The following is a 24524-nucleotide window of genomic DNA, read 5'->3' on the forward strand; positions in this document are numbered from 1 at the left end:
TCTACATAGAGTTTGCCTTTTAATGGCCATTTAACTTCATAATAAATGTGATTTATATTTATTTAAGACAAAAAAGGGTAAGAACTGTGTGGTAATTTGTAAATATTATTAAAAACAAGCAAATAAATTCATACATAAATATTAATATATAGCCCATATAAATCCCTTTTTTCTGTCAGTGAAGAGGGATTTATATATATATATATATATATATAAATCCCTCTTCACTGACAGTGACGGGGCTCCGCAGAGAGAAACGTTATCGTCTCCGACCAAAACTCCGGCGTCTCCCCTGTTCCCTCCGGCCGCGGTCGGGAGGCTGAGGCAGGAAAAGCCAACACTAGGATCAGCACTGATTCATGGAGAGACCTTCGTCTGGTCAGCTAACATTACTGCCAAGCAGCTGAAATATAGAGTGATATTGTGGTTTTAGCTGACATGTGTCGCCTCACTGTGTTGAGCGATGCTCCTTCATGTCTATGTAGAGCGAGCACAAGCGCGAACAACAGGACGCTGACATTCATTGACTTAACGGCCACAGGTGTCGCTGTTAACAAGACATTTCTGATTCTTACAAACAGTCCTTTTAACTTTCCAGGTGACAATGCTGACAGATCGTGTGTGTGTGTGTGCGTGTGTGTGTGTGTGTGTGTGTGTGTGTCAGTGCTACTCACCCAGTCCACAATGAGGATCTTGCCCACTCCCAGTTTCTGTTGCAGCAGCTTGGCAGTGATGGCTACTGAATTGAAGAAACAAAACCCCCTGTTCTCGCACACGCACACACACACACACACACATACAAAGAGCGGTACAAACTGTTAGTCATCACCAACGTGTGACGTAGTGAATTATCTAGCTGTGTAACAAAACTCTTGTGGGGTGTACTGACATGGCGGTGGACTCCTCAGCGTGGTGACCTGGTGGACGCACCACTGCAAAGCCGTTCTAGCACAGAAACAGACACAGAGTGAAGGACGGGTCAGACAAAATGTGTCGCGGTTATCTTCAGTGTGTTCAGAGTATTTCCCTGAGTGTTACCTTCAGCTCCCCCGCTGCCACTCTGAAGGCCAGCTCGATGACGGAGCCGACCGCCATGCGGACTGCCGCCGACGAGTGCATCTCATTCCACACGGTGTCGCTGTCCACCTGTGGGGGGGAGCAAAAACCCTGATATACTGAACAGACAAATAGACAGAGATGGACTGAGAGAGGTAAGTAGAGAGACAGCCTCACCCCTATTCCTCCACAGGGAAGGACAGCATACATCTTCTGGCTGATTGGACCTGAAACGACCAGAGTAGAGGTCACGTGTCTTGTAGTGTGTGAGTCAGGATGCACTGATTTCAAGCTAAATAGTAGGTTACATGAGGGGTTGAGTGGGACTCTTTCAGCTGGGGGGTTAAACAATGTAGACTTTTTTTTTTTATTATAAATACTAGGATGGCACCGATACCAATAACAGTATCGGGTATCGGGTTCGATACTGTGCTCATGTACTCGTACTTGCAAAACGGCTCCTATACAACGGCACCGATACCACTTTACGGCAGCGTGAAGTTAACTTCTCGTCACCAACTTTCGGGTCCTCACACTCCATCTCCCTGGAGGTGCGGGCAAGACGGGCCGGTGGTGCGCCTGACCCCGCTGTGCCGGGATCCCGACTGAGCCTGCGCGGCCGGCCCTCACTTTCATTGCGCCACAGGGTTTTGCTTGCACCCTCTGACTCACGCGTCATTAGACTTCTTGGTCCGTGTTTCAAGACGGGTCGGGTGGGTTGCCGACATCGCCGCAGGACCCTGGTGCCTTTTACGTGGGCCACGGCACGACGCGGATGGCTGAGGCCGCAAGCCACCTTCGCCCCAAGCCTTTCCAAGCCGACCTAGAGCCGGTCGCGGCGCACCGCCTCGTATGCGGGACTCCCCAGCCTGCCGTGTGTCGCTCACACCCTCCAGCTGGCTGTTAACGAGGGTCTTTTGGCACAGAGAAGTACTCGTATCGGTGCTCGGTATCGGCGAGTACCCAAATGGAAGTACTTGTACTCGGTCTGAAAAAAAAGTGGTATCGATGCATCCCTAATAAATACTGTATATATGTATCACAACTATGTACTACACAGGGATATAGATCACTCAGACAGACAGGTACCCAGCAGCTTCTTGTGGTCCAGTTTGTGTCGATTCAGCGGACTGGTTCCATACAGCAGAGTGTGGAACTCTGAATGGACAGACTGGATCTCATCCAGAGACGCTTTACGCCCCCGAATCCTCTGTTCGTACACACACACACACACACACAGATAGACAGAGAGAGAGAGACTAAGTAAGGCGTTCGCACGTTTTTAATTTGCACATCAGAAAAAAAACATAGAATGGATGTTTGGCAATTTTTGAGAATCAATTACCTTTTGTAAAACAAACAAAAGAAATATTATACACGAGATGGAAAATGAAACTTGTGTGGGTGTCTAGATGTGTGATGGAAACAGATATTTCACTGGGAGGTGAATGTTAGCAGTGCACTACAGTGCATGCTGGGATAGCCTGCAGCATGGGCAACAACCATGACATCACAGCACTGTGGGCGTAGCTCTGCTGTGAGTACAAAGGTCTAAACCAGGGGTCAGCAACCTGCGGCACCGGAGCCACAAGCGGCTCTTCAGCCCCTCTCCAGTGGCTCCCTGTGGATTTTTAGAAATGGAAATGAATAATTGTTTTTTGTTTACATTTTCATTTTTATTTAGGTCTATGGTACGACGGTACGACGGAGTATTAGGGCCACATTGAGGAAAAAAAAAAAAATTTGAGATATAGAATAGAATACAGTCATAATATTACGAGAATAAAGTCATAATATTAGAAAGTAGTAATTTTACGTGTCATTTTCTTTTTTTCTCATAAAGTTATGACTTTATTCTCGTAATATTACGACTTGTTTTCTCGTAAAGTTATGACTTTATTCTGTAAATCTCAGATGTGTTTTCCCTCAGTGTGGCCCTAATACTCCGTAGTACATTGTCTCTTTGGCCCTCACTGCATTACTTATATACTATATACTTAGACTATAAACTGTGTTACCTTCATCATAGTGATCAAATGTTTTGCGGCTCCAGACAGATTTTTCTTTTTTCTTTTTTGCCTAAAATGTCTCTTTTGATAGTAAAGGTTGCTGACCCCTGGTCTAAACCATAGAACTAAAATAGGAGTAAAAGGGTCATTGAACTGTTTGCTGTGGTCATTTGACTATTCCAAAAGAAGATGGTCATTGTTGTTAGTTGTCATGGTGACAACAGAACCCCTATGTCAGTGGGGCTGTGAAGTGTGTGGTCGCAGCTCGCCGGGAAGAGAACGAATGCAGCTCCCGGAGACAGCAGGCTAGTTAGCGAGGTAGCTTGTTCCCAGACATTTGACTCATTTACATTTTCTATGTGCCGTAACGTTACTAGTCCACCGCTCGTTTAGTTTTCGTTACTGCAAAACCTCACCTCAGTGAGTCCGCCACTTGCGGTGAGTCGGTTTAGTTTATATGGAAGTAAGCCCGTTACAACGGTCACTATGGGAACGCCGCCGCCGCTCTGACCATCCCGCTACGTTATTTGAATGGGAATGTCTGTTCTACTCATATTCTATTTCTATGGTTCAAACTTTAGTGTGTGTGTGTGTGTGTGTGTGTGTGCGCGTGTGTGTGTGTGTGTGTGTGTGTGTGTGTGTGTGTACCTCGCAGCGGTTCAGCAGCCCTGTCTCCTGCAGTCTGGACCAGATGCTCTGCACTCTCCCAGCATGCTCTGGGTGGATGTGAGCATTGCCACACACACACTGATGCTTCAACATCAGACTGTCATATACAAGCCCTGCAGAGAGAGAGAGAGAGAGAGAGAGAGAGAGAGAGATGTAAATACCATATATTCTAATTCTAATAAAAAACAATACTCCAATAATGCCGGGTTCAGATAAAAGCTGGGACCAGATGGATGCTGGGTAAAAAAAGATAGAGAAATAAATAAATATACAGAAAACATACAAATAATAGTTTATATATATCATAATTTCCACAGCAATTTCAGTACAACAACAGGTGTTCATGGTCCTCCACAGTGGATCATGTAGTAACAAATTAGCACCACAAGAGGTCAGTAGCTGCAAGTGGAATATGTAGGACACATGCAGGACATTGGATTTACCACAGTACTTAGTACAGTATACTTACTGGACACACCTGAGTAAGAACCTGGGATATGACTCACATTGTATCTGCTTTATTACTATTTACATTACAAGTATACAGGACTCATCCTTTACACAGGTTATTATGTTCTTTAACACTCGGGTGGAGACTGCCTGCACCACACAGCCGGGCTACGCCTGCAGCTATACACAAACACACATATATTGTTTCATTTTGATTGTATGTGTAGATGCCGTAGATAAATATAAAATAGCTTTTAAAAATCCACTTTGAACTGAAACAAGTTATTATTCTGTGAAGGCTGAATAGTATGTTACCACAAAGCCGTTATGGGTCATATGAAAAATTGTGTACAGAACAATATGCCTTTATTGGCTCTCTAAATTTGATAATATCCGTTGACTTTTTCCAGCCATATTTGTCGTATTAACTGTATGTTTTCCAGAGCTCAAAAAGTAGAAATAAGGATGTTTAGCTCATGTTGGGGGGGTTCCGAGGATGCATTCACAAAGGATCTTATCACCAGGGGTTTTACTAAATTACACTAACTTAGTGCTTCCTCTTACAGGGACTGTATGGAACTTTTAAACATAAAATAACGTGTTTTAAATGTTCTTTATTGCCAATGTGTGAACAGGTTGTAACCTAACCTAAAAAATGAGACCTTCCTCGACTGTCTGGGTTTCCTCTATCTATTCTCTACTCTATTCCTCTATTCCTCTAGCTGTAGTCTGCTTTTAATGTGAAGAATGCAGGCCTGTTTTCCGGAAAAATGCAACGGATGTGATTTCATGCACGCTCCCGCCAGATTGCTTAATTTCAGCTCCAGTGTGCAACCACATCTAACGTTCAGTTAGAAATGGACACAAACTCAACGGAAGCACCAAAAAGACAAAGTTATATCTAGTGGAGCCCGTCTTGCAAAACAGGAATGTGACCGACGTTGGGCGAAAACTAGTGTTGTGGGAAGTGAGTGGTGAAGCAAGAGAGAGAGAGCGGCGGCGAAACGAGCGAGCGGCGGAGGAGAAGAGGGTTAGTTTAGCCTAGAGAATATCAACTGAATGCACAGTGGAAGTTGCCGTTTGTTGCTGCAGCTCCTCAAGACCAACAGAGGATGAGTGGAGTGACGGGGGTTAACTCCGGAGTGAGTAACGTTATCGATTCCGACCCAGGAGACCAAAACTCCGGTGTCTCCCCTGGTCCTTCTGACAACGATCGGGAGGCTGAAGCAGGACAAGTTAACACGAGGATCAACATCGGCCGGGCCTTCGATTCGTGGAGGGACCTTCGTTTGGTCAGCTAACATTACTGCCAAGCATGTGAAATATAGAGTGATATTGTGCTTTTAGCTGGCTAATGTTGCTAACGTTAAAGGGACTGTTTGTAACTTCTTACACGTATAAATCACTGCGGGTCGGTGTCCCATGAGCGCCCGCATGTGGCTACGCTGTTCAGACTCAGACTCCAACACAAAGTACACGGAAGCACCAAAACCACAAAGTTCTAGTGAAGCCCGTCTGTTAAACAGTGTTGGCCGCGGTCGGAGGACTTGGGGGAGAACTCTTCTACACACTGCAGAAGAGTTAGTGTAGCTCTGAGAATATCTAGTGAATGTACAGTGGACGTTTATGCAGAAATAACTGCTGCAGCTCCTCCAGACCAACAGAGGTTTCCCGTGTCTTGTGAAGTGACGGGGCACCACAGAGAGAAACGTTATCGTCTCCGACCAAAACTCCGGTGTCTCCCCTGTTCCCTCCGGCCGCGGTCGGGAGGCTGAGGCAGGAAAAGCCAACACTAGGATCAGCATTGATTCATGGAGAGACCTTCGTCTGGTCAGCTAACATTACTGCCAAGCAGCTGAAATATAGAGTGATATTGTGCTTTTAGCTGACGTGTGTCGCCTCACTGTTTTGAGCGATGCTCGTTCATGTCTATGTAGAGCGAGGACAATCGCGAGCAACAGGACGCTGATTTTTGTCGATTTAATGGCCAAAGGTGTCCCGTTAACAAGCAATTTCTAATTCTTACAAACAGTCCCTTTAATCAACATGATGCCTGTCAATCATGATCAGTCTCGTGTGTGTCGCCTCACTGTTTTGACCGATGCTCGCTCGCGTCGACGTAGTGCGAGCAACAAGCACGAGCAACAGGACGCTGACTGTCGTTGACTTAACGGCCACTGTGTCACTGTTAACAAGTCATTTCTGATTCTTACATTGAGTCCTTTTGAGACCTTTTAAAAAAAGTTCTGAACGGGCATGTTTCTGACGGGCACTGCACTAGTGATCCTAAATGATGAAGCTTATGTTTATAAGAGTCAGAGGTTCTGTCCCCTGAACTACTGGAGGGCTTTTAATGTAAAAGGAAAGTATCATTGTATTATAATATATATAATAAAATATACTCATAAACCAGGAAATTAGCCACAATAGACAATACATTACTTAAGGGTATATCGGTTAGTTCACTTAGTCAGCCATCAGAGAGTCAGCAGCCCCCCATCCCCCGTTGCTAGGCAACAAACACGGTAGCCTACAGCGGGCGGATCGACACAACAGCTGATGTCAAATTCTCATCCGACAACGAACCAGATGTGCGCACACATAAAAGAACTGACCGGTGGTGAAGAGGTGTTTGATGGGATTGACGGTGGCTGCGGGGGAGGACTGCGCTCTTCCAAGAGGTCTGTGGGGCAACGAGGATTGGAACACACCCAGATGCTGCAAGGCCTGATGGGAAGGGGAAGAGAGAGAGCAGAGGGTGGGGGGGGGGTGGTTGAGAGAGAAAGTTATGATTCATAGCAGAAGGATGAATCAGTCCATTCACTGCAGTGATGGAGGAGAGAGAGTGTGTGTGTGAACACCAACATCTCTCCCGTCTCTCCCCGTCATCACACACACACACACACACACACACACACACACACACACACACTGAAATGACTGTAATTATAAATATTGTATAAATTCATAAACATGCTAAAAACTTGGGATTGACAGATTTAATAGAAAATAAAAAGCTGCTACAACACTCTATACGATGACGACAGCTATTCCACTCGTGTTTAGTTTTCATGAAACTTGGACTGACAGCGTCACTCATCGCCAACCTCCACAGAGCAATGTTAAGGTCTGTCTAAGTGCTGCAGACGCACACACATTATTCTGTAGTGTCTATATATAGGGAGTGTTGCTGTGCTCCCTGCTGCGAACTGGGTGACTCATCATGTGTGGGTGGACACTAAAACACACACACACACACACACTTCAAGACGTACAGACGTACAGGAAGACACACAGCAATGAGTCCAGTGGTTGAGTCACCAGCTGGTGATGTCACTGCAGCGTCAGCAGCTGTGTGTGTGTGTCGGCGTCTCTACTCGAGTCTGACTGGACGTCCAGCGGCGAGGTGGCTCTTGTGTTTTCACGCTCGAGGAGTTTGTCTTTGTTCAAGTATGTCTCACTGTACGTATACGCATGTCACAAAATGACAAAATGTGTCGTTGTTGTGCAATTTTATATTCAATTCCCACCCTTTTCCGTTTCTGTGAAATGTCAAAGCTTTCTCCTGATGATGACTCATCCTCTACTTGTGTGCTTATAAAAAAATATTCATTCAGTTAAACTTGGATGGTACATTTTGGACTGATCCAATTCATCCTCAAGTATAAAACACAGCAACCGCAGTGGACGTGGGTCAGAGGTGTCTATTTGGGTGTGATGAAGCAGGAGAAAAAAGATCAGTGAAAGAGAGTACTCCTTTTAGCAGTGCACTCCTATAGCAGCGGTCTCATGATGGACGGTTAAGGATAAAGATCGATGCAGCAGAACCAGTAATGTCTTTTTTATTCCATGCTTCAATTTTCCTTGTTGCCTACATTACCCACAAATCAAATCAATTTCATTCAATTGACTAGAGAGTGCTACAGGAATGAGTCATGAGTCAGCATTTTAGCACTTCTGGTCCCCTTGTCTGGAAGTCAGTGGTTTTTTTTGAATGGGTTTTCAGTTAGATGCCTGAAATAAGGTCTGTGGTTAACACGAGCTGAAGGGATTTTATTGTTTAGTTCTACGACATAAAATATATCCGTAAATATCCCGCTTGTGGATTTCGAAGCCTTAATGTGTCTTAAAAAAGGCGGTCGCTAACAAGTGGCTAAATGAGACTAGTAAAAGTCATCACACAGACTGGTCCACCGTTACAGCCTCATAGTGTGTACTCAGGCGACCGTGGTGTAGTTCGTTTATAGCCTAACGTTAGCTTTATACATCTGGCGATTGGATTCGCGCTTCAAAAACCAAAAATAATCTCCATAGATGAGAGATTATGTTGCTGAACAAAACGTGTAAGCATCATAAACGTGTGTTTGCAACAGAGCTTATTTTCTGCAAAAATCCAAAACCCAATGGAAAAATCCACTTTGTCTTTTTGTCGAGGGAACCCAGGGCAATGCTAACTTCCTGGTTGGCCTACAAAAATAAGTCATTCCTGCACTACTCTAAACAGGGTCGTGTCTAGATGGTAACCCGCCAATTGTGAAAACTTGCAAAAAAACACGTGCGAGACTCGCTGCCCCACGACCAATCCTAACCTTAGCCGTTCAAGGTCAATGCCTAACGTCAACCATTCAAAGTTAAAGCCTAACCTTAACCGTTCAAGGTCAATGTCTAACCTTAACCGTTCAAGGTCAATGCCTAACCATAACCATTCGAGGTCAATGTCTAACCTTATCCATTTGAGGTCAATGCTTAACGCTAACCGTTCAAGGTCAATGTCTAACCTTAACCGTTCAAGGTCAATGTATAACTTTAACTATTCAAGGTCAATCCCTAACCTTAACTATTCAAGGTCAATGCCTAACCTTAACTATTCAAGGTCAATGCCTAACGTTAACCATCTCGCGAGAGTTTCGCAATTTGCGTGTTACCTTCTAGGCACAACCACTATACAGATTCTGGTGTGTTATGCCAGAGCAGCTAATGTAGACTCTAGCCTCAACGGTTCACCTCCAGATTCTTTTCATTTTCAAAATTGTAGTCTTCAGATCCATCCGACGCTGACTCAAGTGACATCACTTAAAGGGACTGTTTGTAACTTTTTAAGCGTATAAAAGTACCGGGTCGGGACACATGGCCCCGCTCCTCTGCCTGCTTGCCTTCACTGACACAACGCGCGTTCTCGCTGTCTCGCTCCACCTCTAGAGGTGAACGCACGCTAACTACACACTGCAGAAGAGTTAGTTTAGCTCTGAGAATATCTAGTAAATGTCGGTGGACGTTTGTGCAGAAATAACTGCTGCAGGTCCTCCAGACCAACAGAGGTTTCCCGTGTCTTGTGAAGTGACGGGGCTACGGAGAGAGAAACGTTATCGTCTCGTTACCGACTGGGTGCTGGTGTCTCCCTGTTCACTCCAGCTGCGGGCGGAGACGACAACGTTACTCGCTGCGGAGACCCGCTGCTTCAGTCTGCGCTGAAGCAGGAAAAGCCAACACTAGGATACGCATTGACCTTCGTCTGGTCAGCTAACATTACTGCCAAGCAGCTGAAATTTAGATATTGTCATTTTAGTCGACGTGTGTCGCCTCACTGTTTTGAGCTGCTCGTTCATGTATATTTAGAGCGAGCACAAGCGCGAGCCCAACACTGACTTTCGTTGACGTAACGGCCACAGGTGTCGCTGTTAAGAAGCATTTCTGAAAGTTACAAATAGTCCCTTTAGGGCAACTTATCAGACTTCACACAGCTGAAAAGGCTTTATACTACTTTTTTTCCACATATACAGTAGTAAGCCCCCTCCCCAACACCTGTAAACAGACTTTGAGGGTTTTGACACACCAGAACAACATTAAAGGGCTAGCATCAATGAAGGCCGACTGCTGCCTTCCCTCAAGTCTTAAATATTGTATTTAAACACACTGCAAAGACTACAGCCAACGACCAGCTGACCGCCACCGTGCACGTACAGTACATCATTTTCACCATTTATTCACAATTTGTTTCTGCTCACACACACCTTCATTGTTAATATAAACATTGTGATTAGTGCAGCTTTAAAGTCTAACTGAAATGAAATTGCATGTTTTTTCTCTGCTATATCATACATACAGTATCTACTCTGCAAATCATATGTCCAACACTGTCCTTTGAGAAAAAAAAAAAATCAGTAGGCTTTTTAAAAAAAAAAATAAACTTATGTTTTACATTTGTGGCTTCATGATTAGGCCCCTATATCTGTACATCATTTCATCTTAAACTGTAGGTTGAAATGCTGTATATCTATTTAAAGGAATAATTTGTGTTCCGTTGTTAACTCCATTAAATGGAAGCTTTTGGTTGGATCAGAGGGCTTCAGCAGTCAACACTTGAGATCTGCACGTAGTACGACATCACTATTTAAATTGCATGCAGAGCCGATAATGGGCCTGTTATGCAATGAGCTCATCAAACCATAATGAGTTGTTTCTCTGAAGAAAGTACGCAATAAGGGAAAAACACAAAACAAAAGTGATGCGCAAACGCACCGCAGCTCAAGGATTTATACGTGTGAAAACAATCGTGCGAGGTGTGAAAAACACCTGAAGCCATCTCGGGTTCGGACTGAAGTACAGGCCAAACCGTTAGCTGCGATGAGTAAGATATCTAACGCACAGCAACATCTGTAACGGAGCGAACACAGCGAGGCAGAAAAACAGCAGGAGGTCGGCCAATGATGCATTTATGTGATTCATCCCTCTGTGGGATGATGCTGCGTAACCGAAACGTCCCGAGTTTAAGACTGACCTGAGATCTGATGTGCCCCCGCATCCCTGTCAGATGAGCTCATCGATCCCACCCATCGTGTTCTAAATGTGTTTATTTCATCCGATTTTAAAGTGGCTGTTATGTGACACTACAATAAAGTGGATATTGTTAAGGTTGGCTTGTACAACTACAACTTGGAGAGCCAGAAACTGGACATTTCAACCATTTATATTTGACTCATAGCTAACTGTTTCAACCATTTATCCAATACCTCTAGCTTGTTATTTAAACAGTGTGTCTGTTACTTTTAGCTAACTGTTTAAGCTATTTACCTTTTACTTTTAGCTAGTTATTACCTCCGCCAAGGCCGAAAGCCTAGGAAGGAGGTTACGTTTTCACCGGCGTTGGTTTGTTGGTTTGTCTGTTAGCAGGATTACTACAAAAGTCTGCGGTGGATTGGATTGAAATATTTTGGAGGGGTGGGGTGTGGCACAATGAACAATCCATTAGATTTTGGTGGCGATCCAGATCATGATCTGGCTTCGGGAGTTTTTTTTATAGGGTAGACACCTGTAGATTCCGCATTTTTTCTCATTAAACTCGGTGAAAGTATAGTTGAGTTGGACCAAAGCACACTTGGTGGAGTTTTACTTTGTTTCTGTCCAGTTTGAATGAAGTGTTTTATGATGCTCCGTTACGTACAGCTGATCTCAACATAAACTAAAATACACGTGGATGATGGCGCAAGCTGCACGGAGAGGGGGGGGGGCAATCGTACTCGGGCAGCTTGACGGAGGTCTGCGCTCTCCGAGTGCCATTCTAGTTTAACAATGTGTCCATTACTTTTAGCTAACTGTTAGCTAACATTTATCCAATGCCTTTAGCTAGTTATTCTAAAAATGTATTCATTACTTTTATCTGTTTCAACCATTTATCTTTTACTTTTAGCTAACTATTTCAACCATTTATCCAATTTAGCCTTTAGCTAACCTCCTAAATTCCTCACTAGTAGAGGTCAATTTTCGATAAGAATTATGGAGTAGCTTTTCGCATCTATCAAAAAACTGTTCATCTGTCAAATGTTTCAAAAGTCGCTTAAAGGGTAATTTAATTGCTGTTTTGTAATTGCTTTTCCTCATGTTGTCCATGTATCTGTTTTTATGATTATTTTTTCCCACTCACAATGTTGTTTGGTTACGATTACCCAGAACTCTTTATAGATATTTAAACAATATGCTCCTCACAAACACTAACCATACACTTCCACGCAAAACACTCACACACACACACTTGTCTTTTTTGATAAATTTACTGTATTGTTATTGTTGTTATTATATATATCTTGTCCTAATTGTTTGTTATCACTATGATGTAGTCATATTATTTCTTTATATTAATCGTGTCTCTAGGTGGAGGCTTCAGATCAGCCCAGTGGGTTGTTTGCCTCTTCCTGCACTGTATATTATTCAGTTATTTCTTTTGTCATGTTGTATAGTCTGAAATTGTGCAAAATAAATAAATAAATAAACAAATAAACTGTTTCAACCATTTGTCTTTTACCTTTAGTTAGTTATTTAAACAATGTGTCCGTTACTTTTAGCTAATTATTTCAACCATTATCCAATGCCTTTAGCTAGTTATTCTAAAACATTATTCATTACTTTAATCTGTTTAAACCATTTATCTTTTACTTTTAGCTAACTATTTCAACTGTTTATCTTACAGTTACACTTACTTTTTTTTACTTTTATGCCAATTTGTTTTACTTTTATCTAATTCAATAAACTGTTTTTAAATGACCTTTAGCTCACTATTTCGACCATTTATCCGCACTCTCAACGGCGACACACGAACCTGCGTGTAGCTCCCCCTCTCGTCTTCATCGCCCTCCCTCAGCTGGATGATGTCTTCTTCGTCTTCTTCTTCATCCAGCTCGCTCTCCGTGCTCTCCCCTTTCACATGCACGCTCCCGTACTCCTCCTCGCCCTTCACGTGCATGCCTAGTCGCTCGGAGGAAGGCGTGCTGTCGTCTGACCCCTCCTTCTGAAGCCTGATTGGTCAGAATAACCAGGTGAGGTAACATACGGTATACAGATATAGATAACCAACAGGATCTACAACAGTCACTGATATTGACTGATTGGATGTCAGAAAAATGCCACACCTGTGAAGGCTCGCCCCTTCGTCATCCTCCTGCATGTCATTGGTCTCTGTTAGCTCCTCCTCCGTCTCCTCTGGGTGGGTGGGCGGCGGCCTGGGAAGCTCTGCCCCCTTCGATAGCATCTACACACACAAGGCAATGCGTGAACGTGTGTTTGTGTGTGTGTGTGTGTGTGTGTGTGTGTGTGTGTGTGTGTGTGTGTGTGTGTATACTTGTTTTTATGACAATGAGGACAATTCTATGATAACACACCTTCAATATCGGGACGCTCGGAAAAATTAGGACATTTTTGGCGTCCTCATTTTTCTGAGCTCACCACAGTTTTCTAGAGCCGCCGTAGAAGTAAAATCAGGTCTGACCGAAATATAGCCTTAGACAAAATCTCAACAGATGGATGCATTCGTAGAAGAATGGCTCGGAAATACTTTGATTCCCAGGTCTCTAGGACCTTGGGAAAGGCACGTCCCCATTTGTCACGTTTTTTCAAATATAAACACGTATGTGTGTGTGCGTGTGTGTGCGTGTGTGTGTGTGTGTGTGTGTGTGTGTTTGTGAATATGTGAATATGTGTACCTTGTAGTGTTTCTCCAGGAAGTGCTGGTGTTGTTGCTGGACGACCAGCTGCTGCAAGGCCTGGGGAGACTGGGGCAGAGGTGCACTCTGGGTCCGAGCCAACGGCCGATGGCGAGGCAACTTGTTGACCGCCCGCATGCCGCTGGACACGCCTCTCTCTGCCGTAACCAGCGGCGACTGGCTGTACATGGGGACTAAGTGGGCGGAGGGGTCATAGCAGAAAGATCATGAGTTGGATACAATGGGTGGACATTACCGTGGATGTTAGCATATGTGTGTGTGTGTGTGTGTGTGTTTGTGTGTGTGTGTGTGTGGGTGTGTAGGTTACCAGCTAGCATAGCAGTCTGTTGTCTGGCCTGCTCCAGCAGTAGCACATGTTGCAATAACGAGGAATGAGCAGAATGAGAGCTGGGGGGCTGCGTCTCTATCTCATGCACCACCCCTGCAAAGAAACATTAATATTATTACTCCAAATCATTCCTCAATTTCAAAATTAGGGCTGTCAAAGTTAACGCGATAATTAATGCAAATTCATTTTATCGCCATTAATTTCTTTAACGCAATAGATCTTTTGGAGGTTGTATTGTAGCTGGCCTCATATGAAACTATAAAAAAAACCTAAGGAATCCATCGGTACCAACCATGTCATACTAGCTTATCTCGAAGAAGGATAAAAAACGCTCCAAACTTACGCTAAATTTTGGCGAGGAAAAACTGTCGTTGCTATTTTCAAGGGGTCCCTTGACCTCTGACCTCCAGATATGTGGATGTAAATGTGTTCTGTGGGTACCCACGAGTCTCCCCTTTACAGACATGCACACTTTATGATAATGACATGCAGTTTGGGGCAAGTCATAGTCAAGTCAGCACACTGACACACTGAGATAGATTAGACAGACAGACAGACAGACAGACAGACAGACAGACAGATAGATAAATAGATAGATAGATAGATATGTCTAAGCTAGCGATGCTAATTTATTAGCACTTGACGTTTATCCAACAAGCCAAAGAAGGTAGCCAAAACTTTTGAGCAGATAAAACAGAAAAAGAAAAGTGCTATTAATCGCAATTAAATATTTGAATCGATTGCTAGCCCTAATATTTATATATAGCATGTATAATGTATATAACTTTACTATAATAATTAAAGCATAATAACTACATATTGCACTTTTCTTGGCCAATTCCAATTTTCTTCCTTTCTAAGAACTATACACACAGCATACACAAAAACATTTTTTGTAACTTTTCTTTCATGGAAAATTGAAATTCAATTGAATGTTCACAATAAAACAGTTAGTTGTTCCAAGTTGTTTTTCAGGTTGTTCCTGCACGGCTTACTTTGGACTTGCATGCGTTACAAATTACGAGCTTTATGTCTTCTTTACTCACGGAAACCATCATGTGGCACATATGTATAAATTTGATTTGCAAAAATATCAGATACATGTCGGTGGATCTCTAATAATAACCTGAGCTATGGTGAAGCTTACCGGCAGGTAGGGAGGATGTGGAGAGAAACTTCCCTGTTAGAGCTCCGCCTCCTCGCAGCGATTGGATGGCTTGACGCTCAGCCTCTTGCTGGGCAGACAGCGCCTGGTTGGGCTGCGGGGAGGGCATTACCACGGTTACCAAACAGACAAGTCAAGGTAACCGCCACGCAATCACTAGTGTGTTGATAAAAACAACTATTAGCCATCATTTCATCATGTGTGTGTGTTGACCCACCGTGATGTGTGAGTTGGCAGGGAGGCCCAAGGAGATATTGGGCAAGGAGGGCGAAGTGTAGAGATTCAGAGGACTCATTGTCCCATCAGCCCCCAGCGTCTGATGGAGAGATCTCAGCTGTAGACAGAAGGACACACATGGGTAGACTGGTCAGTTTAAGTGTCTCGCTCTGTGGAATCCTAGCCGAAGTTGAGAGGGCGGTCCGACGGATATACGCTGTAGATTCACCCAAGTTGCTATGGTAACCATTGTTTTTAACATCTACTGGTAAGCACTGACGAACAGCATCTCTCTCAAAGCAAGTAATTTCACTCTTAATCCTCTTTCCAGAGCTGCTTCAACGCACATTCAGTAACTAGCTAATATTCCTATCAAACACATCTGCCGATATTCAAAATTGTCCAGCTGTTTCATCCCACTTCATGTTTACACTCCACCTCAGTCCTCATATATAAAAGCTAACCTGCACATATTGGGTTAAATGATGATGCTTATGAGCAGGCATTTAAGAGACCTCATTATCCCTGTTAATATAGGAAGACAGCAACACAAAGACCGGACACCACATCAAGGAAACTTCGGTTCAGTGATCGCACAAATCCAACATGTCTTGTTGGCTTTGAACCCTTCTACTTGCTCACTGGACAAAAGTCCATATTACCTTCTTAAAGGAACTATTTGTAAGAATCAGAAATTGCTTGTTAACAGCAACACCTGTGGCCGTTAAGTCAACGAAAGTCAGCATCCTGTGCTCGCTCTACATAGACATGAACGAGCATCGCTCAACACAGTGAGGCGACACATTTCAGCTAAAAGCACAATATCACTCTATATTTCAGCTGCTTGGCAGTAATGTTAGCTGACCAGACGAAGGTCTCTCCATGAATCACTGCTGATCCTAGTGTTGGCTTTTCCTGCCTCAGCCTCCCGACCGCGGCCGGAGGAAACAGGGGAGACACCGAAGTTTTGGTCGGAGACGATAACGTTTCTCTCTGCGGAGCCCCGTCACTTCACAAGACACGGGAAACCTCTGTTGGTCTGGAGGAGCTGCAGCATTTATTTCTGCACAAACGTCCACTGTACATTCACTAGATATTCTCAGAGTTAAACTAACTCTTCTGCAGTGTGGAGTGTGTGCGCATGCACGTGAGAGTGGAGCGAGAGAGCGAGAACGAGCGCGGTGTGTGAGTGAAGGCAAGCAGAGGAGCAGAGGACAGCAGAGACTCCGGCCCTGGAGACCAAAGCGACGTGTAGTTTGTGTTGGAGTCTGAGTCTGAACAGCATAGCCACACGCGAGTGCGCATGGGACACCGACCCGCAATGATTTATACTGTAATAAGTTACAAACAGACCCTTTAAGGTCCCATTATAAACACTTAGAGCCTCGGGTAATTCAAAATTGGTGTCTTCACATAGTTTGTCCAGCAAAGCATGCTCCGGCTTACAATACTGTGGCAAGTGACACGGACAAAGGGTGCTTTCACATCAGGGACCCGGGCCCGGATCCGAGCGCACTTATAACCAAAGTCCAGTAGCGATTGATTTAGTGTGAACGCTCCGTACCGTACTCGGGCACGGTTCGTCGCTCCGTGCCCGAGTCCACTTGAAAAGGTGGAGGTCTGGAGTACGGATCATGAGGACTCGGGCACGGTTCGCATCAGGTGTGAAAGCCGACCGTACTGAAACACGGAAGTGGACCACTATTTAACGCGAGTAACATTAGCAGTTAAAGAGTAGCTGTGAAAGGGCAGGCTTTATTCAACGCCGCCGATCTCCTCCAAAGTCTGCTCGCATCATGAGCCGATCTCATCCTCTGAACCGCACGGCCATGGGTGATACAGCAGGAAGGCAGGCGAGACGTTCATTAAAATATAAACAATCGTAGCTGATGGGGTCGGGCGGTGTTCGTTATTTTATTTAGCTGATTTTGGGAGGTGCAATTGTAATCGGGCACGGTACGGATCAATTATACTTAATGTGAAAGCGCCCTGAGAGACAAGAAGCAGCTACCAGCGATGTCAACCCTATGATGTCATTCAACACAGGGAACAAAAAATGTAAAGTCACTGTAGAAAAATACAGCTGGCGTCAAGAAATGTAACACTAATGACACTAATAGTTATTATATTATTATATAAAACAGCACAAAAATGACAATAACCAGAACGGCCACAACAAACTGACTGGGTTGTCTTATTTCACAGTTGGGTTGGTAGGCACTCCAGATACCTCTATGTATGTGCACAAGCACTGAAAAAGTGAGTTTTTCATGATATGATGATATGATATGTCCCCTTTAATATTTCATTTGGGTCCTCTTTATTGTTAATATCAATATAAAAATGCTTTAATTTTGTCTTTTACAGTTATTTACCTATTTATTTCTGTTCTGTTTTGATGTATATATATATATATATATATATATATATTTCTCTGTAAAGCATTTCTTTGGTCAACACTTGTTCTGTAAATCTACAAATAAACAGTGACTTGACTGTTCTTGAACCACAGTGAACTGTAGGTGGCGAGCTCGAGCTGCATGTCCAGTATGAAGACATGAATGGCGACAATGAAAGCAACCCCTGTACTATATGAGTACAGGTGAGTATAACTTTATGAATGATTAAATATGTGTGTTTATACCTCAGTCTGTATGTTGGGGACCGAACCCGTGTTGCCGTTGGCGATAGCCGAGTTGGAACTGTTGGGACTGCTGGGACCTGAACCTGGAGCGCTATTACAGAGAGAGGAGACTGGAGAGAGAGAGAGAGAGAAAGAGAGAGAGAGAGAGAGAGAGAGAGAGAGAGAGAGAGAGAGGAATTAATCTTCAGGTTATTTCATAAAATGTGTAATGTATTGTTAGAATGATTTATTTGCACACACTAAACACACTATTACTGAGTTTTTCTGTCTATTTCAACATTTTTGGCTGGACCGCAGAGGACCAGTCCTACAAACGTAAAAGCCTGTCACTGACTGACTGACTGAGTAATGTTGTTACAGGATTGGTCGGCCAACTGTTGGAGTTTCCTCATTGGTCTTTGCTCTTTCAAAATGAAAAGGTGGAGAACAGTTCTGTGTTTAGGTTTTCTGGGGAGCATGTCAGCGGTTCAGTGTATCATTACATAGTGCTGTTGTTGTGCATGTGCTATTGTTTATGTTCGTTTAAGTTACGTTATGTTGTTGCTTCATATCGTGTTACCGTGCATTCGCACCAAGTGCGAAGCAAATTTTTGCCTCGCTTTCATCCATCAGCCATGGAAGAAATAACCACTGTTGCTGCTTTGTACATGTTGTGGAAGTCCCAGATATGTCAGAAAACCAAACGCCGTCCTGTCTGGGTTCATAACGTCACCTGGCGGCGAGCTGTATTCACATACAGTTCCATTGCACTGACTGTATCTAGCAAGACACACGTCGCTACTGCGGTATGAACCCAAAATAAACAGACTGCGTTGTGATTTAATCGCAATAAACGGATCAAAATGATGCAGAAATAACTACATTAAGATGTTGATTAGTAAAAAGTCTGAATTCATGCTTTGTCAGGTCTGTCCGCAAGACGAAATGCAAACAGCTTTTAAAATGCTTGTTTTCTGAATGGAGTTCGGATCGATGAGTGCCAGGTTACGCTACAATTGTAGCTTCTCCATTAGGAATAAAAACGGCATCAACGTCAGTGATGACAGCGGGAGAATCTCAACGCTGATAAACTTTGGCGACGTATGTATATATTGAACACCACTTATATGATGAATGCTTTTGATACACATGCTTTAATAAAAAACTGAAATACTTTTAACCTTGCATACTGTATGCCATGCTGATACCTTTTCACCTTGTATAAAATGTATAATATACTGACTAGTAAATGTTACCATTTACTATTACTGAATGTCATTTTCTCCATTATAAGTTTCAATCAAACATTAAGATATAAGTGGAAAAAATTGTTCTTGCAACTTAATTTACAACATTTCTTGACTTTCTTAATGCTTAGCTTTACAATGTCATCATATGCTACTTCCAGTGCTGTAGTGGAGGGTGTAGTGGAGGGTATACGGAGTATACCCACTTCTTTTTCAGGCGGTTTACAGTATAGCCAAAAGCCATTGGAATATAGGAGAGTTTACCCACTTCCTCCTCTGTAACCTGCCCATCTCTACCCAGTAGTTCACCCACCTTATCGACGACCACACTGGCTACTGCAGTACATTAAGAAATACTTACTGGATCTAACATTATAGACATGACCATTGACTATTTCTGTATCTATAACAATTGAGCCACAAATTCACAGACTGACCATGGTGTGTGTGTGTGTGAGTGTGTGTGTGTGTGTGTGTGTGTGTGTGTGTGTGTGTGTGTTTTTTTTCACCTGATATCTCTATGGCTCTCTTCTTAAAGGTGCTGATAACGGTTCCATCCTTCCTGCGGAGGAGTGGAGAGCTCCGCCTCTCCGCCACCTTCTGCTTCAACCGTGAACGCACCTTCAGGTTGGGCTCGGAGACTGGGAGACGGGAAGAGAGAGGGAACGAAAATGGAAGATCACCGGCACTGATCAACAACCCCTACTGTGTTATATACTGTTTGGAATAGAGGCAGAAACAAATACATTTTATGTTTGCCTTTTTTGAGTTTTTAATCTTATGTTATTTGTTTTATTGTGAAGGGCAGTGCTTTGAGTATTTTGAGGTGACTGGTGATTTGCCAGCAGGAGACTGTCATCAGGGCTGATACGGGAGCACAGGCCGTCTGGGTAATCCTAACTTACATTTTGGCTGGCGAGTTGGAGCCAGTTGGATGAGCAGCCACAGCAGGTGTATTTTAAGGGAGCTTTGGTCTAAAAGTCGAGGTTAAGGGCAAGGGGCAGGAAGAGGAAAGTGCTTTCAGGTTTTACTGGTTCAAGCTGCCTAAACAGCACCCTGCAGGAAAACCTTTGACTATGTGGGATCAGAGTGACCAATGACAGATCTGACTGAGCAAGACTTCAACATTGGCATGGAGGGATTTTTGTGGTTTAAATGTCAATATTTTACATTTATGGCATATATTACGGATTTTCATAATTAACAGTTTAACCGTTAACCGACATTAAGCGTTTTAACCGATTAACGCTATTGGTTAAAGCGGTTAAAAGAAATGTTAATAATTAACTCAAAAGCTGAGCGGCTCAGAGGAGCAGCTCGTCACTTTAAGGAGGAAAGCTGGTCCACCTTAACAGCCCACCTTAAGAGGCGGAGCCGGAGTTGCAGAATACAGGAAGTCAGCTCCGGTCTCTCCAGCTCGCTTGAGCGGAGCGGAGGAGTTGTAGTTTCGTAGCATTTATTCACCGACAAATAAACTGTACACACACTGCTACACCTACATTCACAGCTAGAACGCCACCAACGACCTCACACTCACCGCCAACACACACACGGACACTCGTTAAAGTTGCGTCGCGCTGACAGACTGTATGTGTGTGGCGGCAGCAGCGAGCAAGAAGCCTCCGGCAATGCTAGAGCTGCTAACGTAGCACAAATACACACACTGTTTATCGGGCAATCGCTATCGTTAATCCGGGCAGACACACAGCTGACAACCTGCTAAACTAAACTAAATGTGCGGTGGAGACTTTTACTGGGAAAGTGGCTGCATGTCCGCGACACTACACGCAGCATCTGATAAGCTGATTCACTTCATTCATTCGTCTCCCAGCACAAAGCACAGAACCAGTTTCACATCCTGACCTCTGACCTTATATTCATGTTCAGAGAAAATGCTTTCACATGCCATCAGTTATATCTGAAACTGTGTGTGTGTGTATATTTTCTCTCTAAGTTTGGGCTACCTCTTCCCTGGTGAGTCAGACCCACACGTACACACACACATACACACACACATATATATATATATATATATATATATATATATATATATAAACACACCACACTCCACCTCCGCATAATCCTTTGTCAAACTACTTTTACACGGCAAGTGACAAACCACACACACACACACACACACACACACACACACACACCCTTCGTCTGTCAGTATGTGTCTCTCGTACCTGTCTTGCGGAGCGGGAAGTCGTCTTTGCCCTCGTAGTTCCCCAGCAGCGGGGGCAGTTTGTAGGAGGGAGGCGTTCCTGGGGTGTTACACTGCGGAGGAGAGCCCTGCTCCAGGGAGATGTGCTGGGCTCCCCTGCAGACACACACACAGAAATACAAAGAGAAGGCCAGTTAGCTGGATGATTAAACAATATCTGAAAATCAAGTGAATGTTTCAGACAGTAGAGTCATTTTCTAACAACCTGCTCAGTGTAGTTCAACTTCATTTAGTCATTTCCTACATTTCCTAGAATGCATTTCCTGTTATTTCCTGTTAATGTGGAAATATTGTCTCTGGTTATCCACACAAAAAAGAGCAACACACCAAAAATCTTAAACAGAGCCAGAATTCAGGACATCGGCAATATCTGTCAGTATTGGTAATGTCTTCCCATGAAATCACTCACTGTATCGTTGACTGTGATACAGGCTAGGGCTTGTATTTATCAAGAGACTCAGAGTAATAAATCACTCTTAATTGGTCAAAAATGATCTTTTAAGGCTAAGATTAAAACTACGATGGCATATTAGAGCCATTGTAGGTAACAAATTATATTTACAGAGCTGGGGGAGGGGGGGAATATTATGAGAAAAAACTCTGAATTTCCAAGATTAAAGAGGGAAATTTATTAGAAAAAAACTTGGATATTCTCTGAGAATAAAGTCTTTAATTTACTAGAAAAAAAAACTTGGATATTCTCTGAGATTAAAGTTGTACATTTACAATAAAAACCCTCAAATCGTTATGTTGTTTTCTTCTGAATGGGTCCAGTTCACGGCAATGTCTCTTCAAAGTCGGGATGCTTATGATAATATGGGTATGAGTATTTCCATATTACTGAATCTGATTGCAAAGTATAATTTGATCAGGTCATACACTGAAGGCAAGCAGCGGCGTCTGTGGTGTGATGAGGTTGATCCGACTTTGCAAAGTGAAGTGAAAAAAAAAAAAAAAAATACACTATTTTTCGGAGGGTTTTTTTTCTTGTAAATTTGTGACTTTAATGTCAGCGAATTTCTGCGTTTTTTTCTCGCAAATTTATGACATTATAATCTCATAGGATATTAGAGTTTTTCTTTTCTAATTTAGCATTTTTCTTTTAGCACATCTCAGAATATCCACGTTTTATTCTCGCAAATTTACGACTTTAATCTTGGAGTTTTATCACAGAATATTACACCCCTCCCCCGGCTCCGTAATTTTTCCGCCTTTTATCAACTTTCCTAATTGAGGAAATCACTCCTATGTGTGCCAATATTTAGGAGAGTCTAAGAGGTTTCCTAACCTGAAGTCACCAGGGGAGATATTCTGTGAGAAGAGAAATGTTTTGGGAGCACTTAATGACATTATGCCTAAAAAAAAATAATTGTGATTTTGGTGAATCCGATCTGACCCTTTAAAACACCGACGTCACACAATAACATAAAAAGACGAACCGATCGAGGCGGTGGCAGACCAGCAACTCCCCGTGTTCTGTGAGATAAAATTACTGTTTTTGTCAAAGGAGTCTGGTGGCTTTAAAGAGAGCGTAGATAACGGCTTCAGTTCCCCGTCGGGAAAGGAATGTCGTTTTGCTGCTGCCCCCGTCCGCAGCAGTACATCGCTTTGCTCCCGTGCTGGTACTCCTGTCTACTGGGGGCGTGGCGACCGCCATCTACTTTAGGTACTGTAGGTAATACACTGACTGTGGAAAAGTACCTCATAAAACCCCACTTCAAAAAATCTGAACTATCCCTTTAAGTCTGGCTCAGATTCACAAAACTGTTCAAGCCTTCACAAACTACAGCAGCAGCTCGCTGTCCTGACAGGACGCTGTTCACACCCGGCGATGAGGACGGATCACACTCTGTGATCTGTGACTGACAAACATTCTCCCATTCATACAGTACAGTTAAAGGGACTGTTTGTAACTTCTTACACGTAGAAATCATTGCTACATTACTGCTAGTGAAGAAGACGGAGTTTACATTTAAATTACAAAAACACTATCACAGGAATAACGTAGAGTACTTTAGTTTGAGACTGAGTCAGTATGTAATGTTACAGTGATCTGTCCGGGGGACAGGTTGAGCTCTCTGCAGTCCTCACCAGCACTTTGGGGAGAAGGAATGGTTCAGTCCGCCGATGCCAGGCTCTTTCTTATTGAGAAGGAACTCCTGCAGCTTCAGCTTCACCTCTGTACTGGCAATGGCACCTTCCAAAAACACACCAAACAATGAGAGCAGCAATCAGGACACATCACCGTCTTCATACCAATGTCATTTAGGCTACATCCACACTAATACTGAAACCATCTCCCGACGAGCGTTTTAAGGGTCGTTTCAGAATTAATCTCCGTCTATGCTACCACGCCTGAAAAACACATATCACATGATCATTACACTGGGCATGCGTGTGTCAGTGTAAACAGGAAGCAGCGCGGGGGGTTGTTCAGTTGCAGAAAATACTACGAAGGAAGTACAGCAATCGCGAAAAGTAAGACGGGGGAGATTCTTTGCTTGGACAAATTAACGCTTCATAGGGACGTGAGGAATCAGGGAATGCCACGTCGTTACTGATAAGACCCAATTAAGAAGCAAACGTGGGTCAAAGAGTTTAGAAGCAAAGAGATGAAACTCCGGTACTTTTTTAAACAACAGCCGCTTGATGCTGCTGCGGTAGCGCTGCGGCCATTTTGGACCGAAAACGCCAATGAGTCTATAGCCATGGATGTATAAAGAGATGTCTGTAAATCGGAGGATAATTTTTTTTCCGAGGTAAATCATATTCCCAGTATGAACATTTAAATATCCCTCATTTAAATCATTATGTCCTATAAGTTGTAAAATTCACTAACAGCTGAATCCAGAGTTATTTTCCTTGGCATAATGAACGGTCATCAGACCCACGGGACTGCACCGCCCTGCACGCTCATATGACATATCTGGTTCTGTCAGCTTCCTGCTAGCTGTATGTGGCTGTAATAATGGATATATTGGCTGTAATTCATCACTATTATCTTCTAATACACCCATGAGCTTTATATGCTGTCAGCCTGTAC

General features: G+C 43.4%; 1 protein-coding gene and 1 long non-coding RNA gene across 5 annotated transcripts in view; one reads left to right on the forward strand and one right to left on the reverse strand.

The window, feature by feature from the left end:
• LOC119502268 overlaps positions 1-8467 on the forward strand; it is an 18254-nt gene extending 9787 nt beyond the window's left edge. The window contains exon 2 of the long non-coding RNA XR_005210031.1: positions 8406-8467. This is a non-coding gene — a long non-coding RNA (uncharacterized LOC119502268). The remainder of the gene's footprint in view (positions 1-8405) is intronic.
• Positions 1-24524, reverse strand: part of hdac5 (histone deacetylase 5) — an 85427-nt gene that overhangs the window by 7399 nt on the left and 53504 nt on the right. For all 4 annotated transcript variants that reach the window (XR_005210026.1, XM_037793068.1, XM_037793067.1 and 1 more), the window contains 17 exons: positions 23573-23678; positions 21444-21577; positions 19767-19898; positions 18032-18141; positions 15389-15505; positions 15154-15265; positions 13986-14099; positions 13658-13851; positions 13088-13206; positions 12778-12973; positions 6800-6911; positions 3714-3847; positions 2146-2266; positions 1234-1283; positions 1039-1146; positions 890-945; positions 675-762 (listed from right to left, as the gene is read on the reverse strand). Coding sequence is in view for 3 of the 4 variants with exons in the window: in XM_037793068.1 (XP_037648996.1) it covers positions 675-762; positions 890-945; positions 1039-1146; positions 1234-1283; positions 2146-2266; positions 3714-3847; positions 6800-6911; positions 12778-12973; positions 13088-13206; positions 13658-13851; positions 13986-14099; positions 15154-15265; positions 15389-15505; positions 18032-18141; positions 19767-19898; positions 21444-21577; positions 23573-23678 (2003 nt within the window). In the remaining variant the exon portion in view is untranslated. The remainder of the gene's footprint in view (positions 1-674; positions 763-889; positions 946-1038; positions 1147-1233; positions 1284-2145; positions 2267-3713; positions 3848-6799; positions 6912-12777; positions 12974-13087; positions 13207-13657; positions 13852-13985; positions 14100-15153; positions 15266-15388; positions 15506-18031; positions 18142-19766; positions 19899-21443; positions 21578-23572; positions 23679-24524) is intronic.

Source organism: Sebastes umbrosus, chromosome 14 (assembly GCF_015220745.1).
Source record: "Sebastes umbrosus isolate fSebUmb1 chromosome 14, fSebUmb1.pri, whole genome shotgun sequence".
NCBI classification, from domain to species: Eukaryota; Metazoa; Chordata; class Actinopteri; order Perciformes; family Sebastidae; genus Sebastes; species Sebastes umbrosus.